The sequence below is a fragment of the Belonocnema kinseyi genome, chromosome 2 (assembly GCF_010883055.1).
Source record: "Belonocnema kinseyi isolate 2016_QV_RU_SX_M_011 chromosome 2, B_treatae_v1, whole genome shotgun sequence".
Lineage (NCBI taxonomy): Eukaryota > Metazoa > Arthropoda > Insecta > Hymenoptera > Cynipidae > Belonocnema > Belonocnema kinseyi.
In genome coordinates this window covers 79,599,003-79,620,911 of record NC_046658.1, presented here as the reverse complement: position 1 = coordinate 79,620,911, position 21,909 = coordinate 79,599,003, and the positions used below count along the sequence as shown (strand labels likewise).

Sequence of the window (21,909 nt, the reverse complement as noted above, 5' to 3'; positions counted from 1 at the left end):
CTTACATAACGACTTCGTGAGGTTCTTCGCTTGGGGTGATTGCTAGAGAGATTGATCAGCAACCTGGGTCGGAACAGTGTTGCGGAACGAACGTGTTATTTAATCAAATAGCACGAGAATTCTGGATCAATCTGAAAAATCTCTATCCCTTCCACACACTACTCCTTTCTCCTGCCGAGTGAGTCACGCCTACCCTGAAAGGGAAATGGCTTAATGGTGTAATAATAATAAAAAATATATATAATGTCACAACCGCTCTCGCTCTACTCTACTACACTACTTGATGTACATGCGATGGTGTTTGCTTGAGTCAGGGTGTAAAGTCTCGCAACTCCAAAGACGATATCCAGTACGAAATGTAGTGTGTGCCTACCTATACGGTAGACCTGTCCTAAACTATACATTTATTGACAATTTTGCATTCTTGAGGGGAAAAAGTGATTTGCACTATATGCAAAATAGTCTTCAGAAATAATAATTCATTTAATTTATAGCACATTGAACTCATTGGCATTGTGATTTCAATGGAAAATATTAAGTTAATGTGGGTTGAATAATTTCAACACAATAATTTTTCTACTCCTAGTAACCACGCTTTACTACTAATGCGACAGTAATAACATGTGGCACCAGTGCAAAGAAATAGACAAAAGCCGCTGTCTCAACCTATACAGTAACTCAACCTACATGACACTGTCCTATAGTAATTTTAAAAAATGGTACAAAATTAAGTTTTTGATGAATATTTTTCTGATGGATGACACAAATTTTTGCACGTTTAAAGTTTCGAGGAGTTTATAGTTCATTTGTTGCATACTTCATATGGTTTTAATTATTTCATTTCTTATTTCAATGTTTTCTAATTATTTAGTATAATTTGTGTTTCCCGGATAGAAAGCAACTAAATTATATTTAATAAAACATGATTACAAATATTTGGAAAAACCACGTTATAGATTTGAGAGGAGGGGGGGGGGGAGTCCAAACCACATTTTGAAGACTTGTTACATAGGTGAGAGGTAAAAAATTGGCAAAAGATGTATTATGTAATTTATGTATGGCCCCTAATAATATATCATATATTAACTAATACTCACAACTGTGACTGCGTCATTTAAAAGACTTTCGCCAAATACAACAATGTAGAGAATTTCGTTAACGTGGATTTCTTCAAAGACTGCCAAAACAGCGACAGGATCAACTGCACTGATCAAGGCCGAAAATAGAAACATATCCAGGAGTGGTGTCTCGATAGCGCCATACAAGCCGAATTGTCCCAAAGCCCATAAAGTTCCTCCTGTACATACAGAGAAAAGAAAATTGCTTCCAGCTCTTGTTATACAAATGTGTTTCTACTTTCTACTGCATGCGTTGCGAAATGTGTTTATGCAAGTACGCGGGTATCTTCTATTTTCGAACACTCTAGTCGTAACAGATAGAATTTATGCGCATCGAACGTAATGGTCCTTATGAATAGAAGCAGAGAGAGGCTGCTTATCGTATGCGACGTAACGCTTGTCCAGTTATAGAATAGTAGAAAACAGTACGAGGTGGGTAGAAACAATTTCGAAGTGATAATATTGATAAGTGACGAGCAAGTGGGTAAAATATTACACAACAAATTCAAGCTTAAACTTCAGACATTTTTTAGATCGAAATTTTAAAATATACGGGACCCCCCCCCCCCCACACACAGTGGATAACGCCAACCTACAGTGAATAATGATTGATTGAAAGTATTAATACTCTATTTAAAATCGTCGAAAACATTTTAAAAGTCTAAAGATGTTCAAAAGTAAATGGCGGCAACCTTTCTAAAATATTTGAAGTCAATTTACTCACAAACACCACCGTTTTTTTTTTTTGATGTTTTGTAGAGTATAGTAGTAGTATATAATAGTAAAGTATTAGTAGAGTATAGTAAAATTGATTAAGTTTCAGGAATATGGTATGTGTTTAGAGTCCAAATGAAGCATGTTAAATTATAAATTCAGCGATTAAGTAAAAATAAACAATAGACCTTTAAATGAAAGTAGATGATTTCTTGTTATTTTTATTAATTATTTATATTAATTCATTATTTAATTACTATAAATGATTTTTATTTGACTATTACAGGTCTCGAACTCGGTTTAAATTTAATCTTTATATTTGGTTCAAAATTAAATCAATGTGCTGAAAATTTAACATTTTTGTTAAAAAGTCATACTTTTTGGTTAAAAATTGAACTATTTTGTAAAAAATTTGTCTTTTTGGTTTGAAAAATCAACAATAATTCAATTGAAACATTCTTTCCTTGTTTCTTTACTAAACATTTTTTTTTGGATGAGGAAATCATTTTTTCTGTAGAAATCTCCCCTTTTCTGGAAAGAATTCAGCTATCTAGATAAAAATTATTCCGTTTTAGTTGAAAATAAAGTTTTTGGTTTAAACTAATATTTTGAGGTGGAAAATTCAACTGTGTTATAAAAATTCGCCTTTTTCGTGAAAATTTAACACTTTGGTAAAGAACTGAACTATTTGGTATATAATAAAACTGTTCAGAGAAAATTAGTTGTTTTATTAAAAAATTCTTTTAAATTAAAATTTAACTTCGTCATTTTTGTCACCACCCACTGTTTAAACTATTCAGTTGAAAACTTATTTAACTAGCTGAGAAATGGTCCTTTGGTAGAAAAGTAACCTTCTTTGTTGAAAATTCAACTATTTGGTTAAAAATGTATGTATCATGTTGAAAATTCTTCTTTTCGGTACAAAATTAATCTGTTTTGTTAGAAATTCTTTTCATAAAACAAAAATTAATTTTCTTGTTGAAAATTTATATTTTTGTATTGAAAATTCAATTGTTTTGCAGAAAATTGCTCTTTTGAAACGCTGTTTATTTTTCCTATCTTAGTGGACCTACTAGCATCTACCTTGTACTGATTTCCCCACTTACCATCTTAAAAATATTCTTTTAAAATTAGAAACAGTAATGATAGAGTGGCATTGGACCGAAAAAGCTAGAAAATCGCAGTACATTTTGGTAAGAAAAAGAAAAATTAGAGAAATAATATTAACAAGTCAATCTGTGCAACAATTTATTTTTGCACAATAAAGCTCAAACACATAGTGAATCCAAGAATCAGTAATTTAAAAAAAACGCCACTATCCCATTCAATGTATGCAGAACGAATTGTATAGAAAAAACTCAAAATATGTGTCCCACTAACATTGTAATCGGCTCATTAGAGACAAATATATAACAATGGAAAAAGGAGGGAGAGAATTATGGTTCACAGGGAGTTGCTTTCTTGGTCAACTCTTAAAGAAAATCAATTTATTTTTCGACCCGGAATTAAAAAAATTTCTAGAAAAAAAAATCTATCCAATCACTTGAAATATCACAAAGGGCCTAGGTTTGTAAGCATGTAAAAATGTCAACTTTCAAATTAAGTTTTTTTTACGAGTTATGGAGGGGAAAAGACAATTTCAAAAAGGCATTTTTCGTGTAAGCGGATGAATCGGTTTTGTTGAAAAAATGTTAAGTTGTAACGGACACTAAAAAAAATCATTTTTTTTTCAATTTAAATTCTGACCCAAACTTTTTTGGACACTAACAGTCGTGTTGGAAGTTGTGAAATTTTTTATAAGAAAAAGACTACAAACAAAATTTTTTAAATATTAATTTTAGAGAAAAAACGTAACTACAAAAATATGTCTAACGATGAGATATAAATACAATTTTTACGTACAAGAATATTATCTGAGATTATTATTTTTTGAGGTAGTTTCGTAGAAAGTGGTTTTTGTTTTTTAATAAGTCGTTAATAACTTTATTTCCATCAACCTGCGCCAAAAATCCTTTTAAGAGATTTGACAGGGATTCAAAAGGAACACTTAAGCAAAGTGTCTAGTCAATATTGTTCGGTGAACTTTTCAGAAGTATACGTCAAGTTTAATATCACATGATATACTTTAATTAAAAACAAGTTCGTTTTCAACTTTCTTTTCATGTCAAGTTCAATTGTTATATTTTTAAATTATGAAATCAATTAGCTTAAAACGCGCAATTCTAATATAATTTACTTGAAAAATTCTCCATTTCAGGTCTTCATTTTTAGGTGCATACTCAATTTAAAGAATTTAAAAATGCAGTTTTGAAGATTTGAACAATGAAAAATTAAAATGCTTTCAATTTTAAGATTTCAGATCAAAGACGTTTGAAGTTGATCATCTGGAAATATAAATTAATTGATGTTTTGAAAAACTTAACTCTTGTTCGAAAGTTAAAAAAAGAACAATAATTGATTTTACAAGATGATTCTGAACTTGTTCAAAATTAAACAATTTACAGATTTTAACGTTGAATACTGAACTGTTTCAATTCGAAAGCCTTAGAAGTTAAACACTTTTAAAGGTCCAATTGTAACTATATAAACTATTTTTAGTTCTAAAATAATTTGAAAAGAATTTATTCATAATTAAACGCTTTTATTGAAGTTTAAGTCACATTAGAATATTTTGTATCCCATTCAATTGGAAATCTTGTAATAAAAAAGACAATAAAACAATATTCAGACATTTCTTACACTTCATTTAAAATTATCAATATAAAAAATACAAAACTAAATTACTTCATATACAGAGATCGACAAATTATTTTTGGATGGGTCACACAGTTGATGAGAGATGCCACTGGGGAGACTCTTCGCTTGTAGGAGATGCCGCAGATGTGACAATTAGTCCCGGGAGGCTTGCCGCAGTTCAGTCATTTTTAATTGGACATTACACATTTTTTGGAAGGGAGAGATGCCACTGAGACAATATTTTTACTGGTGAGAGATGCCGCAAAAATGTCAATTTCACAGTAAGAAATGGCGCGAGGGAGAGAAGCCGCTGAGTAGAGATGCCGCAGTTGTGACATGCCGTACATGTGATACGCCGCAAAGGTGACAGGCCACAGATGTGACATGCCGCAGTTGTTACATACCGCAGATGAGGCATTCCGCAGATGTGACAAGCCGCAGATGTGACATGCCACAGAAGAGACATGCCGCAGATGTAAAATGCCTCAGATGTGACATTCCGCAGGTGGGACTTGCCGCAGAGAGACTTGCCGCATGTGACATGATATGGACCCGTAATAAATCAATCATGTGCATGGGCAGGTTATGGATATGTTTTATTAACTTCTCTAACTTACACGCGCGCAAAGTCGCATATTTAACGGAAAAAATTGGTCATATTTCAAATTTTGAAAAACAATTAATGACGAAAATGACCTTTTTAACTTGATAAAAATGTTTAAAAATGTAAAATTACTTGTTTAACATTCAAAAAATTCTCATTGCCACGCGAGCGCATTAACATCACATGTGGCTTGCTTCGTTTGCAAATTTGAGCGCGCCATAGATCTTTTGAAATTAAAGTTCAAGCCATCGATATCTGTAATTTAATGAGTGTGAATTCTCTTTTGTTGAGGCTCCTTCGACTTTAAGAAACATAGGTTCATAAAGTATCTCGTAGCTTCGCGCTCGATTAGAATTTTTCTAAAATGAGCTATTTTCTATATTATGTTTATCTCTATTATATATTATCATATATACTAATTTTATTTTTTATTATTAACTAGCTTAACATTATTTTTTAGTTGAAGCGGGAAAACTTTGTATTTTTAACAGTCAGATGCAAGTGGCGAACTTTTCATTTTTAATTTTGTGCTGAATTGGAAGATGGAAATTTTTTAGTTTTAACATTTTTATTCTTGTCAGTTGAAAGGGAGGATCAGTTTTAATTCAAAGCATTGGAAATGATGGCGTGGATTTATATTTTTTAACCAGAATATGTTATAATTTTGAATTAAAAATTTGTCAAGCTTTAATTTTAAAAGTGTACAATTCAAGATAGTTGTATTTTGAGTACTCTAATTTTCATTTCAGTTTTGATTTCTCCGATTAGAAAAATTTTCAGTTTTAAGAGTTCGAATTTTTTAATTTTAATGACCGTAGAAAATTTTTTTAATTCGGGAAAACGATTACGTGTATCTTCTTAAATTTAAGACGGGATAAAAGGATTCAAATTTATAATTAATCTAAATAATAAACCCCAGTATTGAGTCACCTACTTATAGTGTTCCACACCGTTAAAAATACGTATTTAAACAACTTTTATAAATATTTTTTCCAATAATACTCACAACCCTTAAGCAAAATAATCCTCTGAATAAATAATTATTATAAATATTTCTTAAATAATAAGTGAAATTATTGTTACATAAGGTAGCTACTTTAGGTTAGTGGCCCACTATTGGGGCCATTGCCCTACTAATTTCGGAAAAGTCGTTAGTTGGAATGAAACTGAATTGAGCTGGACTGAAATCTAAAAGAAAATGAAATATCGACTTCCTCTCTAGGTTATTTTTATCCAAGCTCTTAAAGTTATGATTTCGCTGTATATTGCGAATTCCCGCGATTTTGCTGAGAATCAGTTCAACCTTGTTGAATTTTCGGACACGGATCTCCAACGAAGCGACCTGATTTTGAGTTAAGAAATAGAATGTATTCAACCAAGTACTCTACATAATTCCATATTTCATTTATTCATTTATATTAGATTAAGAATCATCATAAGTATATTTTTAGATCTCTGCCGAATTTTTTAGATCAGTATTAAAGAAAATATTTCCCCTATTTTATCAGAGTGTAAATCTCCTTCCTCAATCCAAAAATAATTCTGGCATCGCTATGAATTACACTGGAACCTGCGCGTAAACAAACCTGTATCCGAATTAACTTGTGAAAATTTCATTATTATAATAATTAGAACTTTTTTTTAATAATAAAAATTAATATAATCCCAACTATATAATGAAATTAATTTATTCTTTATTAGTAAGAAAATAGTGATGAAAATTAAAAATCGAATGGATACAATAATCGATCTATGAAATGGCACGAGGGAAATTAAGGAGTATATTAGATTTATATATCCAAGGAGAAAATTACGTATTGATCCGGATTTCATTTTAATTTTTTACTCGTAATAAGTGAATAAAAAAATATAATCACCAGTACTTGAGGCATCTATAAGTGTTTCAGAAACCTATTTCTTTAAATGTGTTTATATGAAAATATTCTTTTATACACAAAGTAAGCCTAAAAAGCTGTATTTTTTATTATTTACACTACAAAATTAAATATTTCAGTCCTTTTATATCACAAAAATTAAACAAATATTTTTATAACAATATATACTGCACCTTTTGTTTATATTTTATTATTGTAAAATACTTAACTTATAATTAGACACAAAGAAAATTACTTTACCCGAGAGTTATAGCTTTTCATTTTACGATAATGTTGTTATAAACCTAAAAATAGTTTTCACTTCACACATTTATAGATACGATCATCTACTTTAAAGAAAATAAGCTGTTGGCCTTAATAAAATAATTTTTTCGAATTCATAAGGGCAATATCGAGAAAACTGTTTTATTGATTGACATGTGTCTGTAGAAACTTATTAAGCATAAATTACAACGTAACACATAGTCCAAAAAACTTTCAAAATTTGTTTCTAACAGTAAGGGCGTAAAAATTTCATTTTTAAGTATAAATGTATGCAAATGAAGATTTTTTGGAGTAATTTACTTTGCGTTTATATATTTTTTTAATTTCACTTTTTAATACAAAAAAGACTAATTTTCACGTTCCTATGTAATAAATACGTGCTCTAATAACATGATGTTTTTGTATTTTGCAAGCGAAAAATTTCTTCCTTTTAGTAAAAAAATACTACCATAAATTTGTCTTTATTAATAAAAATGGTCAAGAGATTTCGCTAGACCATTTTAGGTCTGAAAATGATTAATTTTTAATTTCCAATTTCAATCTAATACAAGTTATATGCGAACAGATTCTTTTACACCCAGAAAGTGTTTCCTATTTATTAAGAAATAAACCGTAAATTTTATGAAACGAAAAAAATGTTTGGAGATTGACCGAAAAAAATTAAATTCCGAAATACAACAAAACAACTAATTTTTTATAGTTACAAATCCCTATTGTAATTTTAAATTTATTTTAAAACTAATTTACCGGAAAAATATGGAAGTTAATTGAAATCGATTTCGGTGCAATTTTGCGTTCTTATCAGTTTTTCTTATTTATAATATTACATTTTTGATCCTCACAAATAAGACTTGATATAAAATGATGGGTAAAAATACATTTCAAAGTACTATAGTAATTTTCAAACTGTAAAAAATGCGTATTTCCAAATTTCAGATTTTTTTCCTGACACCCGGTATAAATATTTTTAGTGTATTTTTTATGCAAAATATTCTCTTTATATTGTAGAAGAAATCCAGTGTATATTATTCCAGGAAAAAAAAATATTTAAGGGCTGATAATATCTTTAAACAATTTTTTACTTCAAAAAATTCAGGACATATTCTTCAATAAATAACAAATATTTTTTAGGGTAAAGAATTTTTTAGCTTTAAATTAATATTTGTAACCATTTTTTTCGCAGATACCTCATTTGCAGCGTTTGCGAAATTCAAAATCACACCATTTTTTGGCACCCTACTATAGATGTGTAACAAAATGAACTAGAAAATTGGTTTCTTTTTTTCTCTACAATACAACTTGAAAGGATAATGATAATAATTTTTGACCATTTTCTTGTCAAAAACAGTTTTAATAAAAAATTTACAATTATTACAATTATTCAAAGATTATCTGTGAATTCTCAAAACTTGAGAAGAAGTTTCTTCAGAATGCAGCACCTTTCGAACGCGGGCAGGTTTTTGGGATTTTCTTTTTTATTCGACGTAGAAATTCTTGTTCAATGTTCAGATAAAAGTTGAAAAGTCCTACAAAAATTTCTCTTACCAATAAAAAATTGTAGATTACCTAAAAATCTTTTTTCTATCTTTCTAAAATTCCTTAAAACAAATTAAGAAAATTTACTGGAGAAACTCACCGTTTCTATTTTTTCTTCTATTGTAACCATTTTTGAGGTCGGAAAAAATTATTTATCTTTAAATATAACTTTTTATTATTTCTCAAAAACGATGCAGAATATCACAAAAGAGAAAAAGATATTATTCATGACACTTTTTATGTGTCTAAACTTTGATGTGAACATTTTTTTTTCTTTTGTTGTATCTGTAAAAAATGCGAAAATGAGTTTTTTCAAAAATAAGTTTTTCAATGTGAGGCACTGGTTTACCAAATACGAAACGCATAAGATATGTAGTACTTATTGGCAACTATATCTAAAAAAAAATTTTAAGTGGTGTTTCTGGGAAAACCCACTTTCAGACGTTCTAGAAGAACTATCTATATTTTGTCATTTCTCAAATTAAAAATGGAGTTTGGAATTATTTGAAAGAGCAAGAATTTTCACGTTAAATAACAAAGAAAGAACCAAATACCTGCCCTTGTACGGAAAATACTGCATTTTCAAAAAATTTCTGTGAATTTTTGAGAATACGCAGGTGATCTTCGAATGATTGTAACAAATCTAGACACAGTTTTTTAAATAAACTATAAAATATGTGTTCCTTTATTTTCACCATAGAATGATATATATTAAAAATTCAAATCATTCTGCCAGCCCTAAGCTGCACCTCTCTGCCTGATTTGAAATGGAATTGGTCTTAATTTTTTAAAAATCAACGTTTTTATGGTCCATCCTACTGAATACGAATATTTTTAATTAAAGGCGCAATTCACAGTTTACTTAAGAAATATGTTGACGTGAATTTCATAAATTTATATATCAAATAAAAATGTATAAACATTTAAATGGTTTGAAAATAGAAATTGAAAACTTAAAGTATTCCAATTTCAATATAATTTAAATTGTCAAGATGCGTTATTAATCAAAAACATTCTTAAGGAGTCTTTCCAAAAATTAAAATTTTTAAATAATAATAGTAATAGTAGTAATTTCGTTCAAATCTTGAAATACAGGAACCAGGTTACGTAAAAGAAAAACGTTTGTCTATCTATAATAAAATGGCACAAAGTTATGTTCGAACCCTCAGTTTTATTTTTCGTGATTCTTTAGCTTTCATCCTCTTTTTTCTCTTCCAAACTTCATCCAAGTAAAAAAGAAAGAATTTTGAAGGTATAGGTTATAAAATAAAAAGCTGAAAAATTACATTTTAAACTAAAATCGATCTATTTGAATTTCTAAACATTATTTTGAAGAATGTAAAATACTAAAAATTGGAAGAAATAAAATACGTGCATTTAGTTTAAAAAATTCAAAAATCTACATTCATAATCTTCAGAGAAGGTTTTTTTTCTTTTTTTTCTTTTGCGTGAAAAATCAATACCGTCTTATATATTTTTAAGAAAAGAAAATACATTGCAAGGATATTGTATGTAATGCATACAAAAACAACAATTTAGTTCATGTTTACTTACCTATTGACAAAGTATTAAATATAGTTCCTAGGACAGCGAACAGTAGTATCGTTCCAAGATGGTCGAAAAAGAGTCGATTTGGCATAAAATATCCAGCATCCAAAATTATCGGTGGTAGCATATATAGAAAGAATGTGTCTGGTGTCAATGGCGATTCGCCGATGGTATAGGCATGAGATAAAACAAATCCCACAATAACGCCGACAGCAATCAGCAGACAAGACTCGGGGAAAATCCTACTCAATTTAGGCGCCATATGGAATCCTGAAAAAATATATTTTCGTTTATATATTGTATAGGTTCATAATTTTTATCACATCTTATCAAAACAATTGACAACAATAAAAAATGGTAAAAAAGGGTAATAGGTAATTTTGGGGATCCAAGAAAAAAATTATAACGGAACAAGATTAGTTTTCTTATGCTTAAAAAAAGTCTTATTTATCACAAACATTTGTTTCAGGCATAAAATGATCTACTTGTACACCTAATGTAGAGAACATAGCTACAGTATAATCGACTTCGTTGTTGCGGATGAAAAAGATACAAGAGCCATTAGGCGTTCTGACTGCAATACTGATCATTAACTTTTGTAGTCTCCAAAATAAACATAGGTCAGGATTAAAGAAGAAACAGGGGAAAAAATAGAAACAAACGCGAATTAAGATTTAGAATCTACAGAAGCCAAAAGTGCGAATAGATTTTTAAGACAGGATAGACGAAAGTATATATGAGGTAACTCGACAAGTGTTAACGAACAATATAGCTGTAGAGGGCGCATCGACTATGTTTCGGGATGATATTGTGAAGAGTGCGACTGAAGTGTGTGATACTTTGGTATAGTAAGAATGTCTGGTAATATGTGGTAGAATGATAAATGGGTTTTGATCAATATGACGGGAGGTATGAGTACAGAGATAGGCAGCATGAGAACTAGCAAGGGTAAAATGCTATATGATACATATATCGCATACGATACAAAAAATACAGATTTGTTGTAGAGGAGACACTAATTGACAAATGTGAAAGAAATTCTTTGAGATAGTTTTGGCATGTTGAGAGAATAAAAATATAAATGACTAACTAAAGCAGTGTATTAAGGTAAGGTAAATGGTAGTGTGCTCTGAGGAATGGGCGTTAAGGATGCTAGAAAGGTATGCCAGGACAGAAAAGTGTGGCGACAAATAGTTTATAAAAAGTGTGCCAATGGAGTGAATGACGCCTAAAACAAAAGACCTGGGATACTCATGGGTCCGAGGGGGGAGCTTTGCATGATGACTGTGTGAGGCTCTTTACTTGGGGTGAACGCTAGAAAGATTGATCAGAAACCTTGGTGGTAGCAGTGTTGTGAAATGAAGGTGTTATTCAGATAAATAACACGAGAATTCTCGACGAATCTAAAAATTCTATAAACCCTTCCTCGCATTACTCCCTTCCTCATCGAGTGAGTCACGCTTACCCCGAAAGGGAATTGGTTTAGTGGTATATAATAATAATAATTCAAAGTCCGATACGAAAAGTCTTAGTGTAAATTAAACAATGCGTATGTATAGCGCCATTTACGTTTTGACATATTGATCCGAAAAATGACCCGTTAAACTACAAAAAAATGATCTTATTCTTTGTAACTGGTTACAGTTACGTTAATTAATACAAATATGTGAAAAGTTACAGTTACTAGATAAAGTAACGTCAAGTTGCATAAAAAGTTACTTTCTCATTTTCTTAATTTTAGAATCTAAAAATAATATAGATGATAATTCATAATAACACAATATATAACACAATAATTTACACAATATATTGTAATACATAATAAACATAAAATATATAACACAATATATTAAATTTAAAGTTAAAATCTCGACTCAGTTATTCAATTATAGCAATTCTATTCCCCTTTTTCACGTTACTATGAAAATCAAAACTTTTGACCAATAAAATAGTTCAAAATTATATCTACATAACTGTAGAAAATAATGCTTATAATTGTTATCCCTTAGCATTATTTTGATTAAATTCAGTAAAATTTATCTAGATTTTAGATTTCATTTTGAAATTCAGGAAATTATCTTAAGTTTTCGGGCCTAAAATGTTTTAAATTTTGTACGGAACAACTTTTGCATGCTTCAATTTGAAACGCTTTAAATTACAAACATTTCAAGTAAAAGTATTGCATTTTTAACAAAATAGATGCCTTGGAAGAAACTAGTTAAATTTTCAACCAAAAAGATAAATTTTCAACAGAAGAGTTGAATTTTCAACTCAGCTTGTTGAATTGAATTTCCAACTAAGATATGAATTTTAAAACCACAGAGAAAACTTTTCAATCAATTAATTAGATTTTCTAATAAAATAGTACACTTTTGAAAACATACGTGAATTTTCAACCACATAATTTAATTATCTCTGAAAAAAATTTGTAAGAAAATAGAAATTTTTAACAAAGTGGCTGAACCGTTTGCAGAAATTTTCATATCGAAATAGATGGATTTTCAAATAAAAAACAACACTTTTTAAGAGAAAAGTTGAATTTTTAACAAAAATGTTCGTTATTCTTGAAACAAATAGTTCCCAAAATAGTTCAATTTTCAATAACAAAAGAACAACATATTTTACTAAACTATATACATTTTGGAATGAAAAAGGCAAAAAAACAAGATTTAAAAAAAAATATCCATCTAATATTCTGAAACTTAGACAAAACCTGATCTGATACGAGCAATTATTACTTAGGCATTCTTTAACAAAATGTAATTGATGCATGAAAACCCCATCTTTTTGGAAATGATGTATGCAAGTATATAATTTTTTTACTAAGTGAACTTGTACAGCGTATTGATACTTAATTTAGGAATAATTGTTCATAAAAGTGCATTTGAAATCATTTTTTCTGAATACATAAGATATAGTGGGTTTCAAATTATTGTAGGTATCGGTTAAAGGAATCAATTGCCGAGGACGTACCTATTGTCCGATGATAGAAGATAAGATCCTTTCTACATGTTTTTGCTATTTTAGCGTGTATGTATAATTAATTTAAAAAAATTATAATTATGAATCATTCAGTTATTCATGACCTGGATTGATAATCAATTACTTCTATTGAAAAAATAACATATTAAAATTTAGATTGGAGGTAATGAACTGTTTCCTTGGGAAATCGTTTTTGCTTCTGCTCCTACGTAATTATTGGCGTCTTCACCCTATTCTTAAGGAATACAAATTATGCAGAATAATAAAGTAATATAGTAACTTACACACATCAGGACCTAAAGTGATTAGAATTTCGAAGGAAACAAAGTTGTTATTTACTTCTATACCCTCTCTAAACACAATAACTAGAGTGTATTGTTTACTAGTTTATTTATTCAATGTTTTCCAGCAAAAAACTTAAACTTCACTGAATAAATTTATAGATGTTGTTTCAAATGAAAATTTTACGTTGGGCAAATAAAAAAAACAGAATTCTATCTTTTTAATAATGAACTTTTCAATCCTTGCTTTCCCGAAATTTAAAAATTTTCATTGCAACTAGCTACTGGTACTTAAATTTATTATAGGCAGTTACTGAAATTAAATCATTTTAAAGATTTAAATCATTTTTAAAGTATAACAGAATATTGCGAAAGATTTGAATGCATTCAAGAATAGTACACACGATTTCATATCAGTATTTCGAACATTTTATATGATTAAAAAACATCAATCGCTCAATTAGAGAGAAGATTTCGGGAATTTTCACAAAATAATTATAAAAGCTTTGAGAAAAATTCAAAAGATTTTATAAAATTCTAAATAATTCCATCAATATATATATATATATTAATTTCACTAAAGAAATGTGAATTAAATAAAATATAAATTAATTTTCATATTTCGCACAATCAGTTTATGCTTAAATTAGTTTTTCATAATATAAACTAAAGTACCTGTTAAATAATAAGGCCTTAAACATCAAAATATATCATGCAATTTTTGTTTATTGGATTTTTTATTTCCGAATATGAAATTTTTTCAAATTGCAAAATCGTGGAAAAAATGCCACATGAAATATTTCTTTAAGCTTTGTAATGAACATTATTCATGACATATATTTGAGAAGTGAAATTATATTTTTATTGTACAATTTCTTTTATTTTACTAAATTTTTCGTTTCCATTTCAAGTCTTTCAAACTTCGATAAATATTAAATACGATCACTTAAGAATTCGTAACTCGGATACATGAAATTGTTTAAGGCTTCTCGTTTGATCAGTGAAGTTAACCAACGTTTGATTCGGTTATACTCAGATGGGGGCCGTCGTAATATAGAAAAATTCAGCTTATTATAATTATTCTCTTTCGGCTGGGATAACCCGTAATTAAATAATTATAATGTTTATTTAACAAATGGTTTACATTTTTATAGGGAAAATACCATTTTTTAATGTCTTTCTTCTCGTTCAAAATATTTACTGTAAAGCTCTGAGAAAACATGTTGTGCTACTCTTTTCTTCGATCGTGAACCTGAACTAAAGTAAGACATTAAGAACAATTTGCATATTATAAGCGTAATCATTGCTTGGACATGAGCGAGAATGAAGAACTCATCTTTAAAACATCTAAGCTTTTCTTTTCAAATAATTATCATATAAGGCTACAATGTACAGAAAAAATTATATTTTTAACAAAAAAACAGGCTTTACAATGTACTGAAACAAAAGTGAACCATATAATTGGTTTATATTGAGAAATACAAATATTGAAAGCAATCCAATCACTTTTCAGTTTTGACAATGATCAAGAGAGCGAAATTAACTAAAGTTCAAAATAAGTTTGTAATAAAATTACCTGAAACAAAATTAAAACCCTAGTTTTTCTGTATGTAATCCGCGAGGATTATACATATAAGCATATTGAATCAATATTAAGGTTGATTTCAAACATAGGTGTAATCGTGTTAAGAATTTATTTTTGTTGAGAATATTCTCGAATGCGAAAAGCATTTCATATTATTTTCATAAATGAATAGATTAAAACATTCATTCAAAACTCTTTTCATTTTTTTAAATTAGTAGACGGGAAATCGTTGAATTGAAATAAATATTTCTAACAATACTTGTATTTAAGACTATGTGGTAATGATTATTTACACCGATTAGCACGTGGAATTATTTTTAAATAAGAGCATGAACAATTGGATTATGGGACTTTTGTCTATTTCCAATATGTTTTCTGAACTTTGACTTCCTATGCATCATTAATACAAAAAGAAACTTAACTTTTTAAATAAAAACGTTTCAATTTAATTAGTTTGAAAACCGATTTTTAATACTATACACTGATGTTAGTCATAATATTTTCTTAATATTATTTTTTTAATCTTTTCACTTCCAATATTTGCCTTATCTCTATTTTTTAATTGTTGACAATATTTGTCCTAGAAGTGTATATATTGTTCCCTTGCGTTTCCCCCCTTCTTTAGTTTCCCTTTCTCATTACTTTGAAAAACTTCACCGTTTCTCTTTCAATATATGATATTTGAAAATATAATATTTGAATTACGCGGGAAATTCTTTGAAATTAATTAATATACATCAGAACTGTAATGACAATTCTGTGTTTTACATCTGCAAAATTATTGTGCTTCAAACTAAAATAAGTTACCGCATTTAGGAAAGGTTAAATATCTTTAACTTACATAATTATTTATTATAAATATTATCACTTTTTCAAGTTTTAATATAAAATGTTAATAATTAATTGTTTAGATAAAATCTATATTTTCCGTTACAGCTATAATAATAACATTTTATATTATTTCGAACAAATTGAACACCTTATTTATTAATGTATAACGTACAAAATAAAATAATGCAATATATTTTAACACAAATATAACAATATAAGTTCAAACTGTTTATTTAAGTAAGAATGAAATGATCAATTTTGAAAGGAAAAATGTAGGTAGACTTATAAATGTCACGCTTCAATTATGAATTATGGTATTTTTTTATAAAAGAAAAGATTCTTGAATATAAGGATTTTTGGTTTGAAAATTCAACTGTTTCGTAGAAAGTAGCTTTTTAACTCGAAATTTCAACAGTTTGGTAAAAAAGTCAAATGTTTTGTTAAAAATTCAAGGATTTTTAATTCAAATTCATATTTTTAGAATAAAAATCTCGTTTTTTTGGCTTAAAAATTCAAGAACTGGGTAGAATTTTTTTTCTTGGTTACAAATTAGACTATTTTATTAGAAATGAGTTTTTTTGGTTTGAAAATTAATATTTTTTGCTAGAAAATTTAACTATTTGGTTAAAGATTCAACTTTTATGTTGCAAAATTATCTCATTTGTTTAAAAGCTCAACTGTTAGGTTGTAAATACAACTGATTAGTTAAAAATTATGCATTTTCTTAAATTAAATTTTAATGCAATTTTTACTGCAAAATTCGACCTTTTAGATTAAAAGTTCAACTCTTTCGTTAAAAATTCAAATATTTTTTAGAAAATGCAGTATATTTGGACTTGAAATCATAGTGTTACTGTATTGAATTCAATATAGAGTACCTACATTTATTTTATTAAAAAGAATTTATTTCCTTATAATATATTAAAATAACCCTTTCCCTGTGTTATATGATCAGCCTGGGCTATAAAGTTTGTATTTTGATAGCACCAAAAAGAACATCCCATGTACCTTTTTTTAAACGAGTTTTAAAATGATTTCTATTTTTTATTTACTCCTAGATTTACCCGTTATCAAAATGATATCTTAGTTTCTAAACTTTTATTGATTGTTCGAGCGAGAAAATATGGATACAAATAACCTCAAAAATAGACGAAAAAAGTTTTATAGAGAAAGGTCGAAGAGAAAGTCCGCGTGATCTCACTCAACAGTTTTGTCTGACAAAATATAAGATTTTCTACTGATTCATATTTTATTTATCTTATATATTTATCTTGAATAGTATAGAAAATTATTCGAGTCTATTTTAGTAAACTTTTTATCATATAATTCACATAATACGACATTCAATTCCTCATTATGCGATTTTCGAGTTGGATAAAGAATAACAGCTGGCATCAAAAAAGAGGGCCAGAAAAATCGATAATGAAACGTCAAGGGGGTAACATACATTCACGTGACGAAAATTTACAGAAAAACTTTCGTAGTACTTTCCGATTATCCGGAAGAGCACTAAAGATTTTGCAGCTGATACATATTAAATGGAAATTTTCGATGGAATTATTAATAAATCATTGTCGGGTGATCATTTACATAGATATTTCAGAAATCAAGTCATTGAACTATTTGATATTATTTTTGTCGGTAAAGCTGTTTTCTTGATTCGATAAAGTCTTAATTTTTTTTCCTGCAAACTTCAGGTTTGTGAGACATGTAAGCTTATCCAAATGCTATTCGAATAGTTAAACTGCGACACGCTACCTGGTGATACAAATCCGAACTAGAAAGAATAGATACGATTTTAAAGATGCATTTTAATTTGTGCATAAAATTGTTTTAACCATTTTTTTGTGGAGTTTAAAGTATTTATTGGATAATAAAAATAAGTCAAGAAACATAGCAGAATCGAAGTAGTCAAAGTTAGTTAAAATGCATTTTTTAAATTGAGACCTCAAACAAAGAACTGCATATTTCCTTCATCATTTAAAGTTCAATTTTTAAAAATGCTTATAGATTTATGACGGCGCTTGGTTAGGAAAAATATCTTTTTTTATAAACTTTATTAAAATTAAAAACTAAATTTCTAATATTTAAGCTATCCTGTAAAGTTAAATTATATTCTGTTAAAAGTTAAATATTTTAGCTTATTAGCGAAGGAATATTATGAATTTATTTATATTTTTAGAAATTACAAAGTTTCAGCTCAAAATTTTTTTAAAATAATTTTCAGAGGCCAAAGATATTAAAAATAAGGAGATATCTAAAAAACACTATTTTTCTCTACTATTTCAATTAAAAATCAAATTATTTAGATTAAGTAATCCAAAAATTAGTTACACTTTAGCCAAAATTTACTTTTCAAACGATGTTTTGTTTTTTGAACATTCTTCAACTATTGGATGAATTGTTTCAAAATTTCAACCAGTGATCCAAAATAAAATGTTTATTTGTACCTCTCACACATATATATTTATTTTTGTTGTACTTAATAAATTATAAAAAAATTATAACTAAATATAAATATAACTAAAAGATATTATAACTAAAAAATATTAATTCTAATATTTCTTCTCCGAACAGAAGTTTAAAAGCTTCTATAAGATGACTCCATATCTTTTAGTTGCAGAATTTTGAAAACAAATTTAATGCCAGTCTTCTGTCCTAATCTAAATAATATTGCAATTCGCTTTGGTTTTTTAAATTTCTACTCACTTACATTTTTTTTATCTGTAAGAAAATAATATTTTCAAAATAAGTTTTAGAAGCTTTATAACAGCATGTCTCTTCAAATCTGAGAAAAGGACTAGAAAGGATTAGTTGAATTTTAGACCAAAAACTGATTGAATTTTAAAGAAAAAAGATTAATTTTCTACAATAAAGAACAAATTTTTAACAAAATAGTCCATTACAGTACTAGGAAGTTGCTTTTACAAATAAACTGTTATTGTTATTTAATTTGATATTACAATTTTTTCCAAAATTGAGCTCGCTCTCAACAAAATTCCTTGCCTTAAAAAAAAATCCCTGATATTTTTCGATTTTTCCAGGTTGGATAGACCTATTATATGCGAGCAAAATGGAACATTTTATTGTGAATGCGTTTTTATTCTTTGAGTACATTTCCTCATTATTGATTCACGTTTTTTTGCCATTCAAAATAAAATATCTGAGAGCTTCAGGTTTATGAAAAATGTAGCGTTATCTAAATAATATGTTCAATACTTCAATAATATATCTCAATAAAATATCTCTAGCACTTCAAAATACAAAATTTAGTGTTTTCCGTTTCAAAAATATATCATAAAATCGAAGTGATCGAATTTAATTAAAATTACTTCTTTTTACTACAGTCTTGAAGAAAGATAAATTATATTCCCTTACAAATGTAAAAAATGTGTTTTTCATGAGGTCGATAAAAATTTTAAGCTACATCTTTAATATTTAAGTTAAATTATACATTGTAAACACTTCTCGATTTTTATAGATTTTTAGAAACTAAAAAGTTTCAGCTCAAAAACTTTTCGTAATATTTTTTAAAGGCCTTATAGATTTTTTTATAGTTTTAAGTAGATATTTGAAAAATATTTTAACTTATTGAAAATTCACGCTACTGAAATAATAATAGATTACGTGAGTATTTTTAATGAGAAATTGGTATCATTCAATAAAAATTCAATGGTTCGATTGCAAAAGCATAATAGATACTGTGAAATAATAATCGCGCGTGTGTTTCTTTTTTATTCTAATACAAATTTGATGTATAGTATTTCCCATTAAAAATATGTATCAACAAATAGTTATTTCAGTTACGCAAACAGAGATAGAATTTCTCGCTTCTACGGAATTTATGTCATAAGCAAAAATGAAATAAACACGAATACTGCAATCACATGATTTGTTGACCACCCTCTTGAATTATATTTTTCGAGAGCAATTTCTAGAGTAATATAAAATTAAAAATATGCATATATCGTTATAATATTGTTCGAAAAAAACTTTTAGTTTCATTTGATTACTTTACCTAAACGAAACGTAAAATAGTTTCTTTCAAGGTCAGAGAATAATTCTATTTTTTTAGTCAAAAACGTTGGTGGGGTACGTAAAAATTTAAAATTTGAACATAATTGGGTATTTAAATTCGTCTTTAAATAAGCAAAGCTTCGAATTTCATTATAAAGTTTATTCAAGAGATTATGTTCTCGGTTTTAATTCTACAGTGACCTTAGTGTGGAACATTTCATAATTATTTTGCATATCCATATAGCACGCAATTACTCGGTAATGATCATTACGTCTCAAATAGTCTGCATTCATTTTTTATTGTTCAAACTGTATACTACTCTGGTCTACATTAATTTCATTCTTTAGACGTATGGGTAGGTGATGCAAACATTGTGAACAGCCTTGTTGAAAGCGTTATTTAATTTTGTAATAACCTTTTTCTTAACTTTATTCGCATTTTGTCGCAAATTTATTTTAAATACGCTCCTCACAATTAATTCTGTTTCGAATGAAATAATTCTATTTATATACAATAGAACTTTCTTGCAGTCATAGTAGAATTATTTATAGTACTGCATGCACAGGCGGTAAAATTATATATAGTTTATATATAGTGTGAAGTTTTATATATAATATTCATTTGTTTTATACAAAAAATGTATAAAAAAATGAATATTATATATAATACTTCACACCATATATAAACTATATCTAATATTTTCGCCTGGGTATGTTTGCATTACATCAATTAATTTAAAAGTGTAATCTATACCAAATAACAGAAAATGCCAGCTTCACGGCAATAAAGACAAAGTTAGCATAATGTCTCACTCCCGGAAACACGGATAGTTTTAGCTTGTCCTTGACACTGACTGTTCGAAAATATCTTTTTTTAAGAAAGCAATGTTTTATATTGAAGGAGATGGCTTTATTCTAAGCGCGAGCGGATTTGAAAAGATATATTGGGTGGGGTTTTATAATAAAAGTAAGGGAACAATACAAGTAACTAAAATGTTTAAATATTTTTATTAAAATTTCTAATTTTTGTTGATAAACAATTAATCGATAAGTAATACAATTAGCAATATCATTAATGAATTTATAAATGATTCAATAACTATATCTAAAACAAGTTTCAGTTCGCTATCTCAGATTGTCAAAAACATTTTTGTAAATTATCTTATGTGTTGAATCATGAACAGCTGTTTCTTCCCCATCACATTATAAAGAATAGTGATCACGGGGGAAAAAATTAACGTATAGAAGTTAAAATCTATTAAACACCTTACTGGCATTAATTTAAAAGCAAATTCTATTTACGATCACATTCTTACTAAACGCATAACAAAATACACAATTGATGCATATTGGTACATACTATATGTACTTCCGATTGCTTTATACCATCTTATATTTTTTAATTGTTTATTATACTATCTGTTTTCTAGGGATATCACTAAAATAAACATAAGTACAAAATGCAATTTGTTATCATAGTAAATGGTGTCTAGAAATGGTATCTTCCATCATCAGCTGTTCCTGATTTATTCATTCATAAATATTGAGTGCAATAATTTTATACAAATATTGGGTTCTTCTCGAGTCGTATACAAGAACTCAATTTCCGTACTGCACCAAAAATGACTGTAAACCACAAAATAGTATCAGAATTTGGACCAATATTTTAAAGTTTTACTATAAAAATGGTTCCTTTTTCTAATTAGAATTAGCTACTTCTTTCTTATCAAATTCAAAAAATAACAAAAACTACGTGTACAAACATGTCAGAATTAAAAATAATATTACCAGTTTACTT

The 21,909-nt window shown here is 27.9% G+C and overlaps 1 protein-coding gene across 1 annotated transcript in view; it reads right to left on the bottom strand.

The window, feature by feature from the left end:
- Positions 1-21,909, bottom strand: part of LOC117182732 (probable Na(+)/H(+) antiporter nhx-9) — a 61,137-nt gene that overhangs the window by 36,987 nt on the left and 2,241 nt on the right. The window contains exons 2-3 of the mRNA XM_033375837.1: positions 10,422-10,685; positions 1,098-1,297 (exon numbers count right to left, since the gene is read on the bottom strand). Coding sequence (XP_033231728.1) covers positions 1,098-1,297; positions 10,422-10,685 — 464 coding nt within the window. The remainder of the gene's footprint in view (positions 1-1,097; positions 1,298-10,421; positions 10,686-21,909) is intronic.